Genomic DNA, 13,076 nt, shown 5'->3' on the forward strand with positions numbered 1-13,076 from the left:
GGATACACAAACTGTGGTACATTCAGACAATGGAATATTATTCACTGCTATAGAGAAATGAGCTTTGAAACCATAAAAAGACATGGAGGAAGTTTAAAATGCATGTTACTAAGTGAAAGAAGACAATCTGAAAAAAACTATATACTGTATGATCCCAACTACATGACATTCTGAAAGCAAAACTACGGAGACAGTAAAAAGAACAGTGGTTACCAGGGGTTATGTGTGGGGAGGGAGGGATTAATAGGTGGAGCACAGGGGATTTCTAGGTCAATGAAAACACTCTATATGACACTGCAACAGTGGATACAAGTCATTATACATTTGTCCAAACACAGAATGTGTAACTCTTAGAGTGAACCCCAATGTAAACTATGGACTTTAGGTGATATTGATGTGTCAATGGAGGTTCATCGATTGTAACATATTTACCAATTTGATGGCGGATGTTGATAATGGGAGGGAGGCTATGCACCTGTTGAGGAAGGGGTATATGGGAAATCTCTGTATCTCCCCTTAATTTTGCTGTTAACCTAAAAGTGATGTAAAAATATAAAGCCCCAATTAAAAAAAGAAAAAGAAAAAAAGAAAAAGAACAGAGATGATTCTAAGAAGGTACCAGGAATCTGTCTCCCCATCTAGACAACACCTGTACTGGTAGGATCTGTCTGATGTAACTATTTTGGAATTCTGGAGCCCGTTAAAGCTTACAACTTCCAGGCTAAGGCTTGGAAAGTAAACTTAATTTTGGTCGATTTCAGACCTTGGCACAGTGCCAGCTACCCATCCTCCAATTCTACTGGAATGGCTGCATCTGCGTTCCTGCAGCAGCTTGCATACAGCTTCCTGAAGCCAGAGAGGGCTGATTTCTCATCAGAAACTTTGAAGGCCAGAAGGCAGTGGGCCAAAATATTCCAAGTGCTAAAACAAAAAGAACTCTCGAGTAAGAATCCTATATCCAGAAAAACTATCCTTCAAAACTGAAGAAACAATTAAGACATTTCCTGTGAAACAAATGCTAAGTAAACCAGACTTACCCTGGAAGAATCACTCAACAATGTTGTGCAGTATGAAGTGAAAGGCTACACAGTAAATCAAAGCTGCATTAACAATGAAAGAACCTCATAAAGGTAAACACATGGACAATTATAAAAGCTAGTATTATGGTAACAGCAGTTTGTAACTCCACTTTTTGCTTTCTACAAAATTCAAGATGATTTAAAATACTTATGAGTTTATGTTTGGGGCATATAATGTACAAAGATGTGATTCTGTTATATCAGCAACTGAAAAGGATGGGGAAGGAGCAGAATTTTTGTATGTTATTGAAGTTAAACTAGTATAAACTCAAATTAAAGTGTTATAATTTTAGGATGTTATACCAGTGGCTGAGGCAGGAGGTTGGGGGAATCAGGAGTTACTGTCTAATGGGTATAGCATTTCAGTTTTGCAAGATGAAAAGAGTTATGAAGATTGATGGTGGTGATGGCTACACAATATTATGAATGTATTTAATACACCAAACTGCACATCTAAAAATGGTTGAAATGGTAAATTTTATGTTATGTGTATTTTACCACAACAAAAAATTGGGCGGGAGGCGGGGAGGTGGAGGGGGGAAGTGATCTATTTTCCCCATGCCATTTCCCAGACTGTATCATTGAGTGAGTATAAGTACCATCATAAAATATGAAGGAAATAGAGAATGATATACCATGCAAATATTAATTTAAAAGTACACATTAAACTAAGTTTAACTAATGAAATTAAAATAGTACATCAAACTATATTATTGTACCACCTAAAATCATCTCACTCACCATGGCATTACCTGTATCACACTTGGAAGACACTGGTTTCATAATTTCTAAAGGTGTTTGGCACCAAATTCTCAGACTCTCTCACCTCTCAATAATAATCCAGTCAATGGACTCATTTTGGTTAAAATGGCTGCTCTGATGGGAAAGACATTTCTGGGAATCCAGCAAACCAGATTCTCAGTTCTGAGGTTTCAAAGACAAGGCCTGATGACACAAGAGTTGAAATGCTGCCAGAAGCACCCTCAGCCACTAAAGGATGGTTGGAGAGAATATAGGTGGCATAAGAGGAGATCCGAATCGGAGGATGGCCTTTCCACTTTTCCCCCAGGAAAAGTTCAATGTATCAAGCTTCAGAATCATTCAGCAAAGGACTTGTAAAGGACACTGAATTTTGTCTATGGCTGTGAGATGAAGTCAATTAAAAGGAGGTATTATAAAATGGCACTGCCCAACATGCTGTGGTAGGGTCCCCTCCCTAAGGAAAGAAAAAAAAAACCTCAAGGCAACCTGGCTATATGCGTACGTGACAACATCCCTCATGACCTTGTACCATCAGACCACTTAATCAGACTGCATGTTTGTGTGTTACCATATATGGGAGACAAAGAAGTAAAAAATATATTAAAACAACCACACCACATGGTGTTTAGGGCTCAGTTATTCGGCTGTGAACCCAACTGGGTGGTGCCGACAGGAATAAAGTTGGTTCCTGGAAAGAAAAGCCTCGGTGTCACAACTCTCTGTGCAAGAATCCTTCTCCATTACTTGGGGGCTCACGCCCGGGATTCGGAGACACGTGTTTCCACCTCCTTTGCCACTGGAGATACGAACATCAGAGCATGGGTGAGGCAGCCTTCCCTGGCACCTTGCTCTACTCTTTGCCAAAGGATTGGCCAAGGCTGCTCCAGCCAGCTAAAAATGTGGTGAGAGTTTTCTGTTAGCACTCACCTTCCTTTTGTGGATAGGATACTTGGTTGGTACCAACATGGGGAAACAATGGCCATAAGAGACTAGAAAATTTAGATCCCCACCAATCTTATAGTAAAACAAAATACCCCAGTCCTACTACCAGGGTTTGGCTCCTCAAAAGCTCAATTATTGGGAAAAACTGTCTTGCCTGGTGGGGAAAAAGTTCATCGTCATCTCTGTTAAAAACTTAATATGCCTAGGGGCGCCTGGGTGGCGCAGTCGGTTAAGCGTCCGACTTCAGCCAGGTCACGATCTCGCGGTCCGTGAGTTCGAGCCCCGCGTCGGGCTCTGGGCTGATGGCTTGGAGCCTGTTTCCGATTCTGTGTCTCCCTCTCTCTCTGCCCCTCCCCCGTTCATGCTCTGTCTCTCTCTGTCCCAAAAATAAATAAAAAAAAAAAAAAAAAAAAAAAAAACGTTGAAAAAAAAAACTTAATATGCCTATGCCAAAGATTTTATAACTCAACTGGCCAGAAAACCCCATGGTGGGGGACTCCAGATCACCTTAAGACAGATCCCCCCCCCTTGTCTAACTTCTCTCATCTCTGAGAGGCCTGGGACAGTGTCAACGCAGCCATCAAATGGCAGACTCCAGGTGGACTATACTAGATATGTGAAAGGACAGCCTATATAGTACTTCCCTCAGGCTGGTCATGGTCATGTGTGCTGGAAACTATTCATCCATCTTTCTTCCTGCTCCCACTTGCCAGAGAAAAACATTTGGAAGTCCAAGTGTATGGGGACAGCGAGACTCCAAAAAAAGCAGCATGCCTTACAAATTGGCAATTAAAAAGACGATAAATGGCCTCCTGAGCGTATAATCCAGTATTGTGGTCCTGCCACCCGGGCAGAGGATGGGTCCTTGGGCTACCACACTCCCATTTACATGCTAAACTGCATAATTAGACTACAAGCAGTTATAAAAATTATAACCAATAAAACTGCCAGAGCTCTTAACTTACGAGACAAGTAGCAAGCCAAAATACACAATGCCCTATCTATCATAATCTCTTGGCCTTAGATTACCTGCTTGCTTCTGACAGAAAACTTTGTAAAAAGTTTAACCTACGCAACTGCTGCCTACAGAGAAATAAGGAAAATGAAAGTCATAAAAGAGATCACAAATCAAATAAAAAGAATTGTTCATGTCCCCATCCAGACCTGAAACGGTTAAAACCCCAGGGAGTTATTTGGAAAATGGTTTTCAACTTTTGGGGGATTCAAAACTCTCATAAAAATTATCCTCCTAATTCTGGGAGGTTGCTTAATCGCTCCCCTGGTAGTACGTTCTTTCTCCAGACTCACTAAGGCCATGATTAAAAAAAAAAAGATAGCCACTCATGTAATGATGTTATAAAAATATAAGCCTCTAAACCAAGATGATGGTCTTTGACCCAAAACAGCATCAAAAGGGGGAATGTGGTAGGGTCCCTCCCTAAGGAAAGGAAAAAAACCTCAAGGCAACCTGGCTATATGTGTATGTGATACCATCCCCCACGACCATGTAACATCAGACCACTTAATCAGACTGCATGTTTGTGTGTTACCATATATGGGAGACAAAGAAGTAAAAAATATATAAAAAAAACTACACCACGTGGGGCTCAGTTCTTCGGGTACGAACCCAACTGAGCAGTGCTGGCAGGAATAAAGTTGCTTCCTGGAAAGAAAAGCCTCGGTGTCACGACTCTCTGTGAGAGAATCCTGCTATAATGTCAGCCACCGCCTACACACGGCTACTCATACCTACATTTAATTAAAATTAAATGACTCTACAAATGCAGTTCCTCCTTTGCACAAGCCACATTTCCAATGAGCAACAGCTACAAGTGGCTAAAAGCTACTGTATAGGACAGACCAGAGGTATATTTCTATCACTGCAGAAGGTTCCCCTGAATGGGGCTGCTCTGTGGTCTTTACTGATCAACAGTCATGGATTAGAAGAAAATACAGTCATGTGACAAGGTGCAGTGGAGCTGAAACTGCAAGTGACAATCAAAGTAGATCTAGAGGAAAAGCAATACATCATTTTCTTTCTCCCCAGTCCTGATCCCCTATTTGCATTTTGTTGTCCAGAGCTTTTTGTGTCAACAGGGTTGGACATACTCCACTTATGGAGCTAAGAGTGACAAGCATATAAATTATTTGGAAAATAATAAAAAGTTTGTGGGGCACCTGGGTGGCTCAGTCGATTGAACATCCAAATTCAGCTCAGGTCATGATCTCACCATTCGTGAGTTCAAGCCCTGCGTTGGGCTCTGTGCTGACAGTGGAGAGCCTGGAGCCTGCTTCAGATTCTGTGTCTCCCTTTCTCTCTGCTCCTCCCCCACTCACACTCTGTCTCTCTCAAAAATAAATAAACATAAAAAAAAAAAAAAAAGAACAGAGCCTTGGGAACCCATAGAACCATTATTAAAGTTCTAACAGTTGTCTTTGGAGTTCCAGAAAGAAAAGAGAAAGAGACTGGGGTAGAAAAAAATATTTCAAAATAATGGTTCAAAGCCTTACAAATTTGGTAAAAAACAAAAATTTATGTAATCAAGAAGCTCAGCAAAGATAAACTTAAAAAAAAAAATCAAAATCAGATTTTTGAAGACCAGAGAAAAGAAAAAATACTAAAAGCAGCTAGAGGAAAGTAACACATTACACATTGCATGACCACAGATTACTCATCAGAAATCGTGATAGTTAGACTGAAATAACATCTTTAAAGTGCTAAAAGACCAATTAACCTATGACACTATCCTTCAGGAATGAAAGAAAATAACATTCTCAATTGAAAGAAAACTAAGAAAATTCGTAGCAGCAGATTTGTTCTAAAAGAAATGTTAAAGGAAGTTCTTCAAGCTGAAGTAAATGATGAGAAATAAACATGGAACTTCAGAAATGAATGAAGAATGGGGTGCCTGGGTGGCTCAGTAGGTTAGGTGTCCAACTTGGGCTCAGGTCATGATCTCACGGTCTGTGAGTTCAAGCCTGTGTCAGGCTCTGTGTTGACAGCTCAGCACAGAGCCCGCTTTCAGATTCTCTGTCCCCTTCTCTCTCTGCTCCTCCCCTGTCATGTGCTCGCTCTCAAAAACAGACATTAAAAAAAAAAAAAAAAAAAGAAGAAATGAATAAAGAGCAAAATAAATGGTAAAATTCTGGGTAAACATAAAAGACTATTTTATCCTCCTAAATTCTTTAAAATATGTAGAAGTATATAAAGCAAATGTTGAAACACAGCTAAATACTAATTTCAATGATGTAGATATAATAAATACAACATAAAAGGGAGAAGTTAAGAGTCTTACATATAGTTTACTGACAGTGATAAAATACTAACTTTATCCTGACTGTAAATGAATAGGTATATAGATTGCTATCCCTACAGCAAAATATATGAAAAGATATAGCCAAAAAGCAAAAAGACACATTTTTAAAGACTAAGGAACAAGAACCATATGAACACCTCAACAGACACAGAAAAAGCAACTGACAAAATTCAATATCCAGTCATGATAAAAATCTCACCAAACTGAACTTCCTACACCTGGTAAAGAGCATCCATGAAAAACCTAAGCTAACATACTTACTGGTAAATAACTGAAAGCCTTCCCATAACATCAGGAACAAGGTAGGGATGTCTGCTCTTATCGCTCCTGTCCAACATCATACATCAACATCATGGTCCTAGCCAGAGCATGAGACAGGAAAAAGAAATAAAGGCAAAAAGATTTGAAAAAAATAAAAGTCTGTATCCACAAATACCATGATTGTCTACATAGAACAATCACAAGGAACGTGCTAAAAAATAAAAAAGCCCCTGGTATTAGTAAATGGATTTAGCAAGGTTGTACAGCATAAGATCAATACAGACAAATCAGGTGTATTTCTCTACATTAGCAATGAACATCTAGAAATCAGTGTTATTTAAAATAGCACCAAAAATTATTAAACACATAGGTATAATCTAATAAACTGTGCAGAACCTGTATGCTGAACCACAAAAACAGCGATGAAAGAAATTAAACTCCTAAATAAATGGAGAGATACACTGTTTTCATGGATTGGAAGACTCAATATTCATATCAATTCTCCCTCAAAACTGATATATACATGTAATACAATCCCAATCAGAATCTCAGCAGGATCTGTTCTAGATATCAATAAGATGATTTGAAAATTTATATAAAAAGGCAAAGGAACCAGAAAAGCCAAAACAATTTTGAAAAGAACGAAGTTGAAGAACTTATACTATTTGATTTCAACACTTACTACAAAACTTCAGTGATTAAGACAGTGTGACTCTGGCAAAAGAACAGACACATAGATCAATGGAACAGATTACAGAATGAAGTGACAGAATCAACAGATGACTTACAAAACTGCAAAGGCAATTCAACAAAGAAAGGGTGCTCTTTTCAACAAATGTTATTGAAACACTGAAATTTGCAGGCGCAGGCGCACGCGCACACACACACACACTGAATCTCAACCCTTATCTCACAACATACCCTCAAAATCAACTCAAATGGATCATTTCTAGAAGAAAACACAAGAGAAAAATCTTTGTAACCCTGGATATGGCAGTTTTTACACAAAACATTAAAGGCAGGATGCATAAGAGAAGAAAGAATAGATAAATTTGACTCCATCAAAACCTTGTGTTCTGAGATAGTGTTAAGAGAATGAAAAGACAAACCACAAATTGGACAGAATATCTGCAAATTACATACTGAACAAAAGACTTATATCCAGAATATACAAAGAACTGTCAAAATTATGTAATAAAAACAAAATAATGGGTAAAATATTTAAATAGACATTTCATCCAAGATATGTGAAATAAAAGAAAACACTCATTCATTACCAAGAAAATGTAATTAAAACCACAATGAGATACCCCTTCAAACCAATATAAACAGCTAAACTAAAAATTACTAAAAATACCAAGTACTCGTGGAACTCTCTTACATTGGCTAGAGAGCATGCAGAAGAGTGTAGTCACTTTAGAAAAGAGTTTGGCAGTTTCTTAGAGTTAAACTTATTCTCACACAAAAACACAGATGGTGTGTTTACAGTAGCTGCATAATTGCCAAAAACCGGAAACATCTCAAATGTCTTTCAATTGATTAGTGAATAAACAAACTGCAGTATATCCATACACTGGAATACTACTTAGCAATAAAACGGAATAAATGCACAACAATGTGGATAAAGCACAAATGCAGTATGCAAATGTAGGAAGACACACTCAAAAGGCTATATACTGTATTATTTCATTTACATGATTTCTGGAAAGGGCAAACTCATAGGAAAAAAAACAGATCAGCTGCCAAGCACTGGGCACAGGGAAAGGCATTAATTACAAAAGACATAATGAGATAATTTCTGGGGGTGATGAAACTGATCTGCCATACACATGAATTGCTTATATATTAATGACAAGATAAATCATTTGAAAATAAATATTTATAGGAATCCAGTGTTACTCTAAAATTTCTGGGAGTGAAAAATTTTCTTGACCGGCTGTTGGAAGAGTAGCTATGTTATTTTTCCCCAGAAGAAAAAGTTCCTTCTCAACACCCAAACAAGGACAACCACAGGGCTCACTGGGTCTACTATCTTTATACACACACTTAACTAGCTTTCTCAGAAAAACAACATGAAACTTTGGGTAAGCTGTACCACTCACAATGTGACTGATCTGGGGCACATATGTAACTTATCTCAACCTCAGCCCACTAATCTGCAAAACACTGAGTTGACTGTCAGGATTAAGTGAGGCAGTTTATATAAAATAGCCAAAGCCTTACTTTTCCTACACTTAGACTTTGTCTTCTCACCTTCCCTTTCCCTCATATTCTATAGAAACATTTCCATTGGAAGTTAGTCTATTCTCAGAGCTAAACTCCAATTTCTGAACCATCTGGTTATGAATACTTTTTTTTTTTTTTTTTTTTTTTTTAAGTTTATTTGAGAGAGACACAGAGAGAGCATAAGGAGCAGGGAAGGGGCAGAGAGAAGGGGAGAGAATCCCAAGCAGGCTCCGCACTATCAGCACAAAGCCCAAGGTGGGGCTCGAACTCACAAATCATGAGATCATGACCCAAGCCGAAACCAAGAGTTGGCTGCTCAACTGACTTGGCTACCCAGGCCCCCTGATTTTGTGTATTTCTTAAGATAATTTTCAGCTACCAGAAAAGGCCAGGCACCCCTGACTACTTCAAACACCACAAATATTAACCATAATATTTGTGTACCAACGGCAGGCAATAAAGCCACAACACCAGTGAGGATTCAGCTTCTGCTCTTTTCATTGTAAACACAACCTGCTTCAAATCTGTTTTATCAATATTAAAGGTTGTAATGGCCAAAAAGCATTTAGACTAAAGGAATAATTTCAACTGACTACATCGTTAGGTGCTCTCACAAAGTCTACTTTCTTGCATTTTGGCCTCCCCACTAAAAGAGTTTGGAGAAAAAAATGAGAACTCAAAGAGGTGACAGACTGATTTACTTAGATCAGTCGGAATGAAGTGATTTCATTGTAACAGGTAGAATAACAACAGCACTTTATCATTCAGGAACCAAAAGCAAAGACAGCCAAAAAGGACAAAGTTAAACTAGAAAGCTGAAATAACGAACTCAAATATCCCCATCTGCAGTAGAGTCTATACATAACAGCAGTCCATTGGGCTGCTATGAAAATTACAATTAAATGAGAGTGTTAAATGCACGAACATTAAATGGACTCAATAAATGGAATGTAAGGTAGAGATGTGAAACTTCCCTGGTTCATACGTTATAATTCATACTGGCTTTTAATAAGGAAGATCTTCTCTGATCCCCAACCCCCCCAAACATTACAAGCTTCTAAGCTTAAAGCTTATAATACATCAAAGAACAAGAATGACTTTGGGTAACAAGTAAATAATCTTCCCTCAAAAATACATACATATGGTCCTAGACACAACTTACCAAGACTCGATGAAGAAATAAAAAATCTCAACAGACCTATAAGTAGTAGGGAGATTTAATGAATAATCTAAAACCTCAAATAAAGAAAGGTCCAGGACAAGATGGTTTCACAGGTGAATTCTAGCAAACATTTAACCAAGAATTACCACCAAATCTTCTCAGGGGCACCTGGCTGGCTCAGTTGGTACAGCATGCAACCCTTGATCTCAGGGTCGTGAGTTCAAGCCCCTCATTGGGCGTGGAACCTACTTAAAATAAATAAAGAATACAGTGTGTCAAATATTAAAAAAATAAACAACAAAAAAAACCCCACCAAATCTTCTAACTCCTCTAAAATATTAAAGCAGGCGGAACACTTTCTATTTTATAAGGCCAAGACTGCCCTGATACTAAAGCCAGATAAAGACACCACAAGAACACTATAGACCAGTATCTCTTAAGTTAGTGCAAAATCCTCAACAGTATATTAACCCAACCAGCATATTACGGAATTACACACAATGACCAAGTGGGATTAATTCATGGAATGCAAGAACTGCTCAACACGTGAAAATCCATCAGTGTAATGTATCACACTAAAAACTGAAGGAAAAAAAACCACCTAATCAGCTGAGTTGTTGCAGAAAAAGCATGTGGCACAATTCAATACCCTTGCATGATAAAAATATTCAGCAAACTTGGAATAGAAGGAAACTACGTCAACATAACAAAGACCACATACAAAAAACCCACAGGTAACATCTATTCAATGGTGCAAGGGTTTGAAAGCTTTTTCTCTTAAGATTAGAAAGATGACAAGGATGACTGCTTTCACACTTTTTTTTTTGAAGTTTATTTATTTTGAAAGAGAGAGAGAGAGAAAGACAGAGGGTGGGAGGGAGGGAGGGAGGGAGAGGGAGAGGGAGAATATCCCAAGCAGGCTTCAGGCAATCAGTGCAGAGCCTGACATAGGGCTTAATCTCACGAACCATGAGATCATGACTTGAACCGAAAGAGAGTCAGACGCTTAACCAACTGAGCCACCCAGGCGTCCCTGATTTCACCACTTCTATTCAACATACTACTGGAAGTCCTAGCCAGAGGAATTAAACAAGAAAAAGACACAAAAGCATGCAAACTGAAAAAGAAGTAAAATTATCTCTGTTCACAGACAACAACACTATGATATAGGTGGAAAAGCCTAAAGATGCAACAAAAAACTGTTAGAACTGATAAACAATTTCAGCAAAGTTACAGGATACAAAAATCAACACATGAAAACCAGTTGTGTTTCTATACACTGATAATGAACAATCTGAAAAAGAAATTAAGAAACAATTCCATTTACAACAGCACTGAAAAAAATTAAATAATTAGGGATAAACTTAACCAAGGAGGTAAAAGATTTGTATACTGAAGACTATAAAATATTGCTGAAAGATTTAAAGAAGACATAAACAAAGAAATTCCATGTTTGTGGACTGCAAAACTTTACACTGTTAAGATGTCAATACTATCCAAAAACAACCTACAGATTCAACATAATCCCTATCAAAATCCCAATAACATTTTTTACAGAAATAGAAAAAGCCATATGGAAATCCCAAGGGACCCTAAACAATCCAAATAATCTTGAAAAAGAATACAAACAGAAAATGGAACAGTGATTGTCAGGGGCTGGGGTGAGGAAGAAATGGGAGTTATTTAATTGGTACAGAGTTCCAGTTTTGTAAGATTAAAAACTCCTGGATACTGGCTGCACAACATGTGAATATATTTAACACTAATGAACTACACACTTAAAAGTGGTTAGGATGATAAATTTTACCACAAGTGAAAAAACAAAGTATATACACACAAACACACATTTGAAAGATGACTGCCTTCAGAGTTCACCTGGAGAGGCAAGAGAAGTCACTTAGTTTATTGACAGTGTAGCCCCCGTGTGTCTGAAATAACACCAATGTTTCCCTCAAAAGAAAATTATTAATTATCCTGAATGAATGACAACGGCTTTTGGGATTTATCGGCTCTGGTATTAATTCTAAAAGACTAGGGCTAGTATTCTTCTCATATAAACTAATCTTAATCCAATTTTTAATGATGTTTATAATTCCTATTTAAAAAAAGAAAGAAAGAAAGTAACCAGGAAAAGTAATCAAACCCCTGGAAGACAATATTATCAACCCATTTTTGCCCCAAGTAAACACAAATGACAAATGACTTAACTGATCAACTTTATAAAGAGCACTGTAATTTGTGAACTTCATTTCTAACCAATTTGGCCTGAGTGCTGGAAAGGGGTTATGGGGCAGCTCATAGAACTGGGATTCAAAAAACAACAAAAAACAAAGAAAGATTTTTTACATTACATTCTGTTTCTGGCTCTAGAAAGACACTTGTGTCTAAGTCTTAGCTGTCTGGTCTATGATACCATGATCCTACTGTAAAAGAGCACTGTGTGTTAATTATGATTCAAAACCCAACTAAATAGAAATACACCAATGCTAAGGATGGTTTTTGTAAGCTATCATTTTCATTATGTGTCACACTTTTCCTAGTTAAAATAATTTTTACTTACTTGGTCAACTTGTGGCTTTTCATTGCTGTGAGAAACTCTCTGACAATCTCAGGACTCTGGTGCCTGCATGGTGTTTTTGATATATATTTTAATGTCTACAAAAAAAATTTTAAAAAGAAAATGCATAAGACAAAAAAATCTGAATGAGAAAAAGGGAAGACAATGGTTATAATTTAGTATTGTAAAATTTTGTTTAAAAAATCTTCTATAGGGGTGCCTTGGGTGGCTCAGTCGGTTAAGTGTCCAACTTCAGCTCAGGTCACGATCTCATAGTTTATGAGTTCAAGCCCCACGTCAGTCTCTGTGTTGACAACTCAAAGTCTGGAGCCTGCTTCAGGTTCTGTGTCACCCTCTCTCTCTGTCCCTCCCCTGCTCACTCTGTCTCTCACTCTCTCTCAAAAATAAAAAAATATTAAATAAAAATAAAAGACAATCTTCTATAAAAAAATGCCTTCAGGAGAGTTAATCTTCATATAATGGGAATTCCTCAAAAAGAAAATCAGTAGCTAGAACAGGAATAATGAATGACATTCAGGAAGAAAGCTTTCCTGATCTTAAAAAAAAAAGAAGAAAAACCTCAATCTGACAATTGTGTTATATTTCAATTTTTTTCTTTTTTCTTTTTAATGTTTATTTTTAAGGGAGAGTGCAAGTGGGACAGGAGCAGAGAGAGAGAGGAAGACAGAGGGTCCAAAGCAGGCTTCACACTGAAAGCAGCAAGCCCAATGTGGGGCTCGAACTCATGAAACGTGAGATCATGACCTGAG

The 13,076-nt window shown here is 37.8% G+C and overlaps 1 protein-coding gene across 6 annotated transcripts in view; it reads right to left on the minus strand.

Annotated features, from left to right (window-relative positions):
- Positions 1-13,076, minus strand: part of CRCP (CGRP receptor component) — a 46,838-nt gene that overhangs the window by 16,359 nt on the left and 17,403 nt on the right. For 4 of the 6 annotated variants that reach the window (XR_015245448.1, XM_086692065.1, XM_086692063.1 and 1 more), the window contains one exon: positions 12,310-12,404. The exons of the other annotated variants lie outside the window; for them this stretch is intronic. Coding sequence is in view for 3 of the 4 variants with exons in the window: in XM_086692062.1 (XP_086548188.1) it covers positions 12,310-12,404 (95 nt within the window). In the remaining variant the exon portion in view is untranslated. The remainder of the gene's footprint in view (positions 1-12,309; positions 12,405-13,076) is intronic. 6 annotated transcript variants of the gene reach the window in all.

Source organism: Puma concolor, chromosome E3 (genome assembly GCF_028749965.1).
Source record: "Puma concolor isolate L17-30 chromosome E3, mPumCon1.1.hap2, whole genome shotgun sequence".
Taxonomy (NCBI): domain Eukaryota; kingdom Metazoa; phylum Chordata; class Mammalia; order Carnivora; family Felidae; genus Puma; species Puma concolor.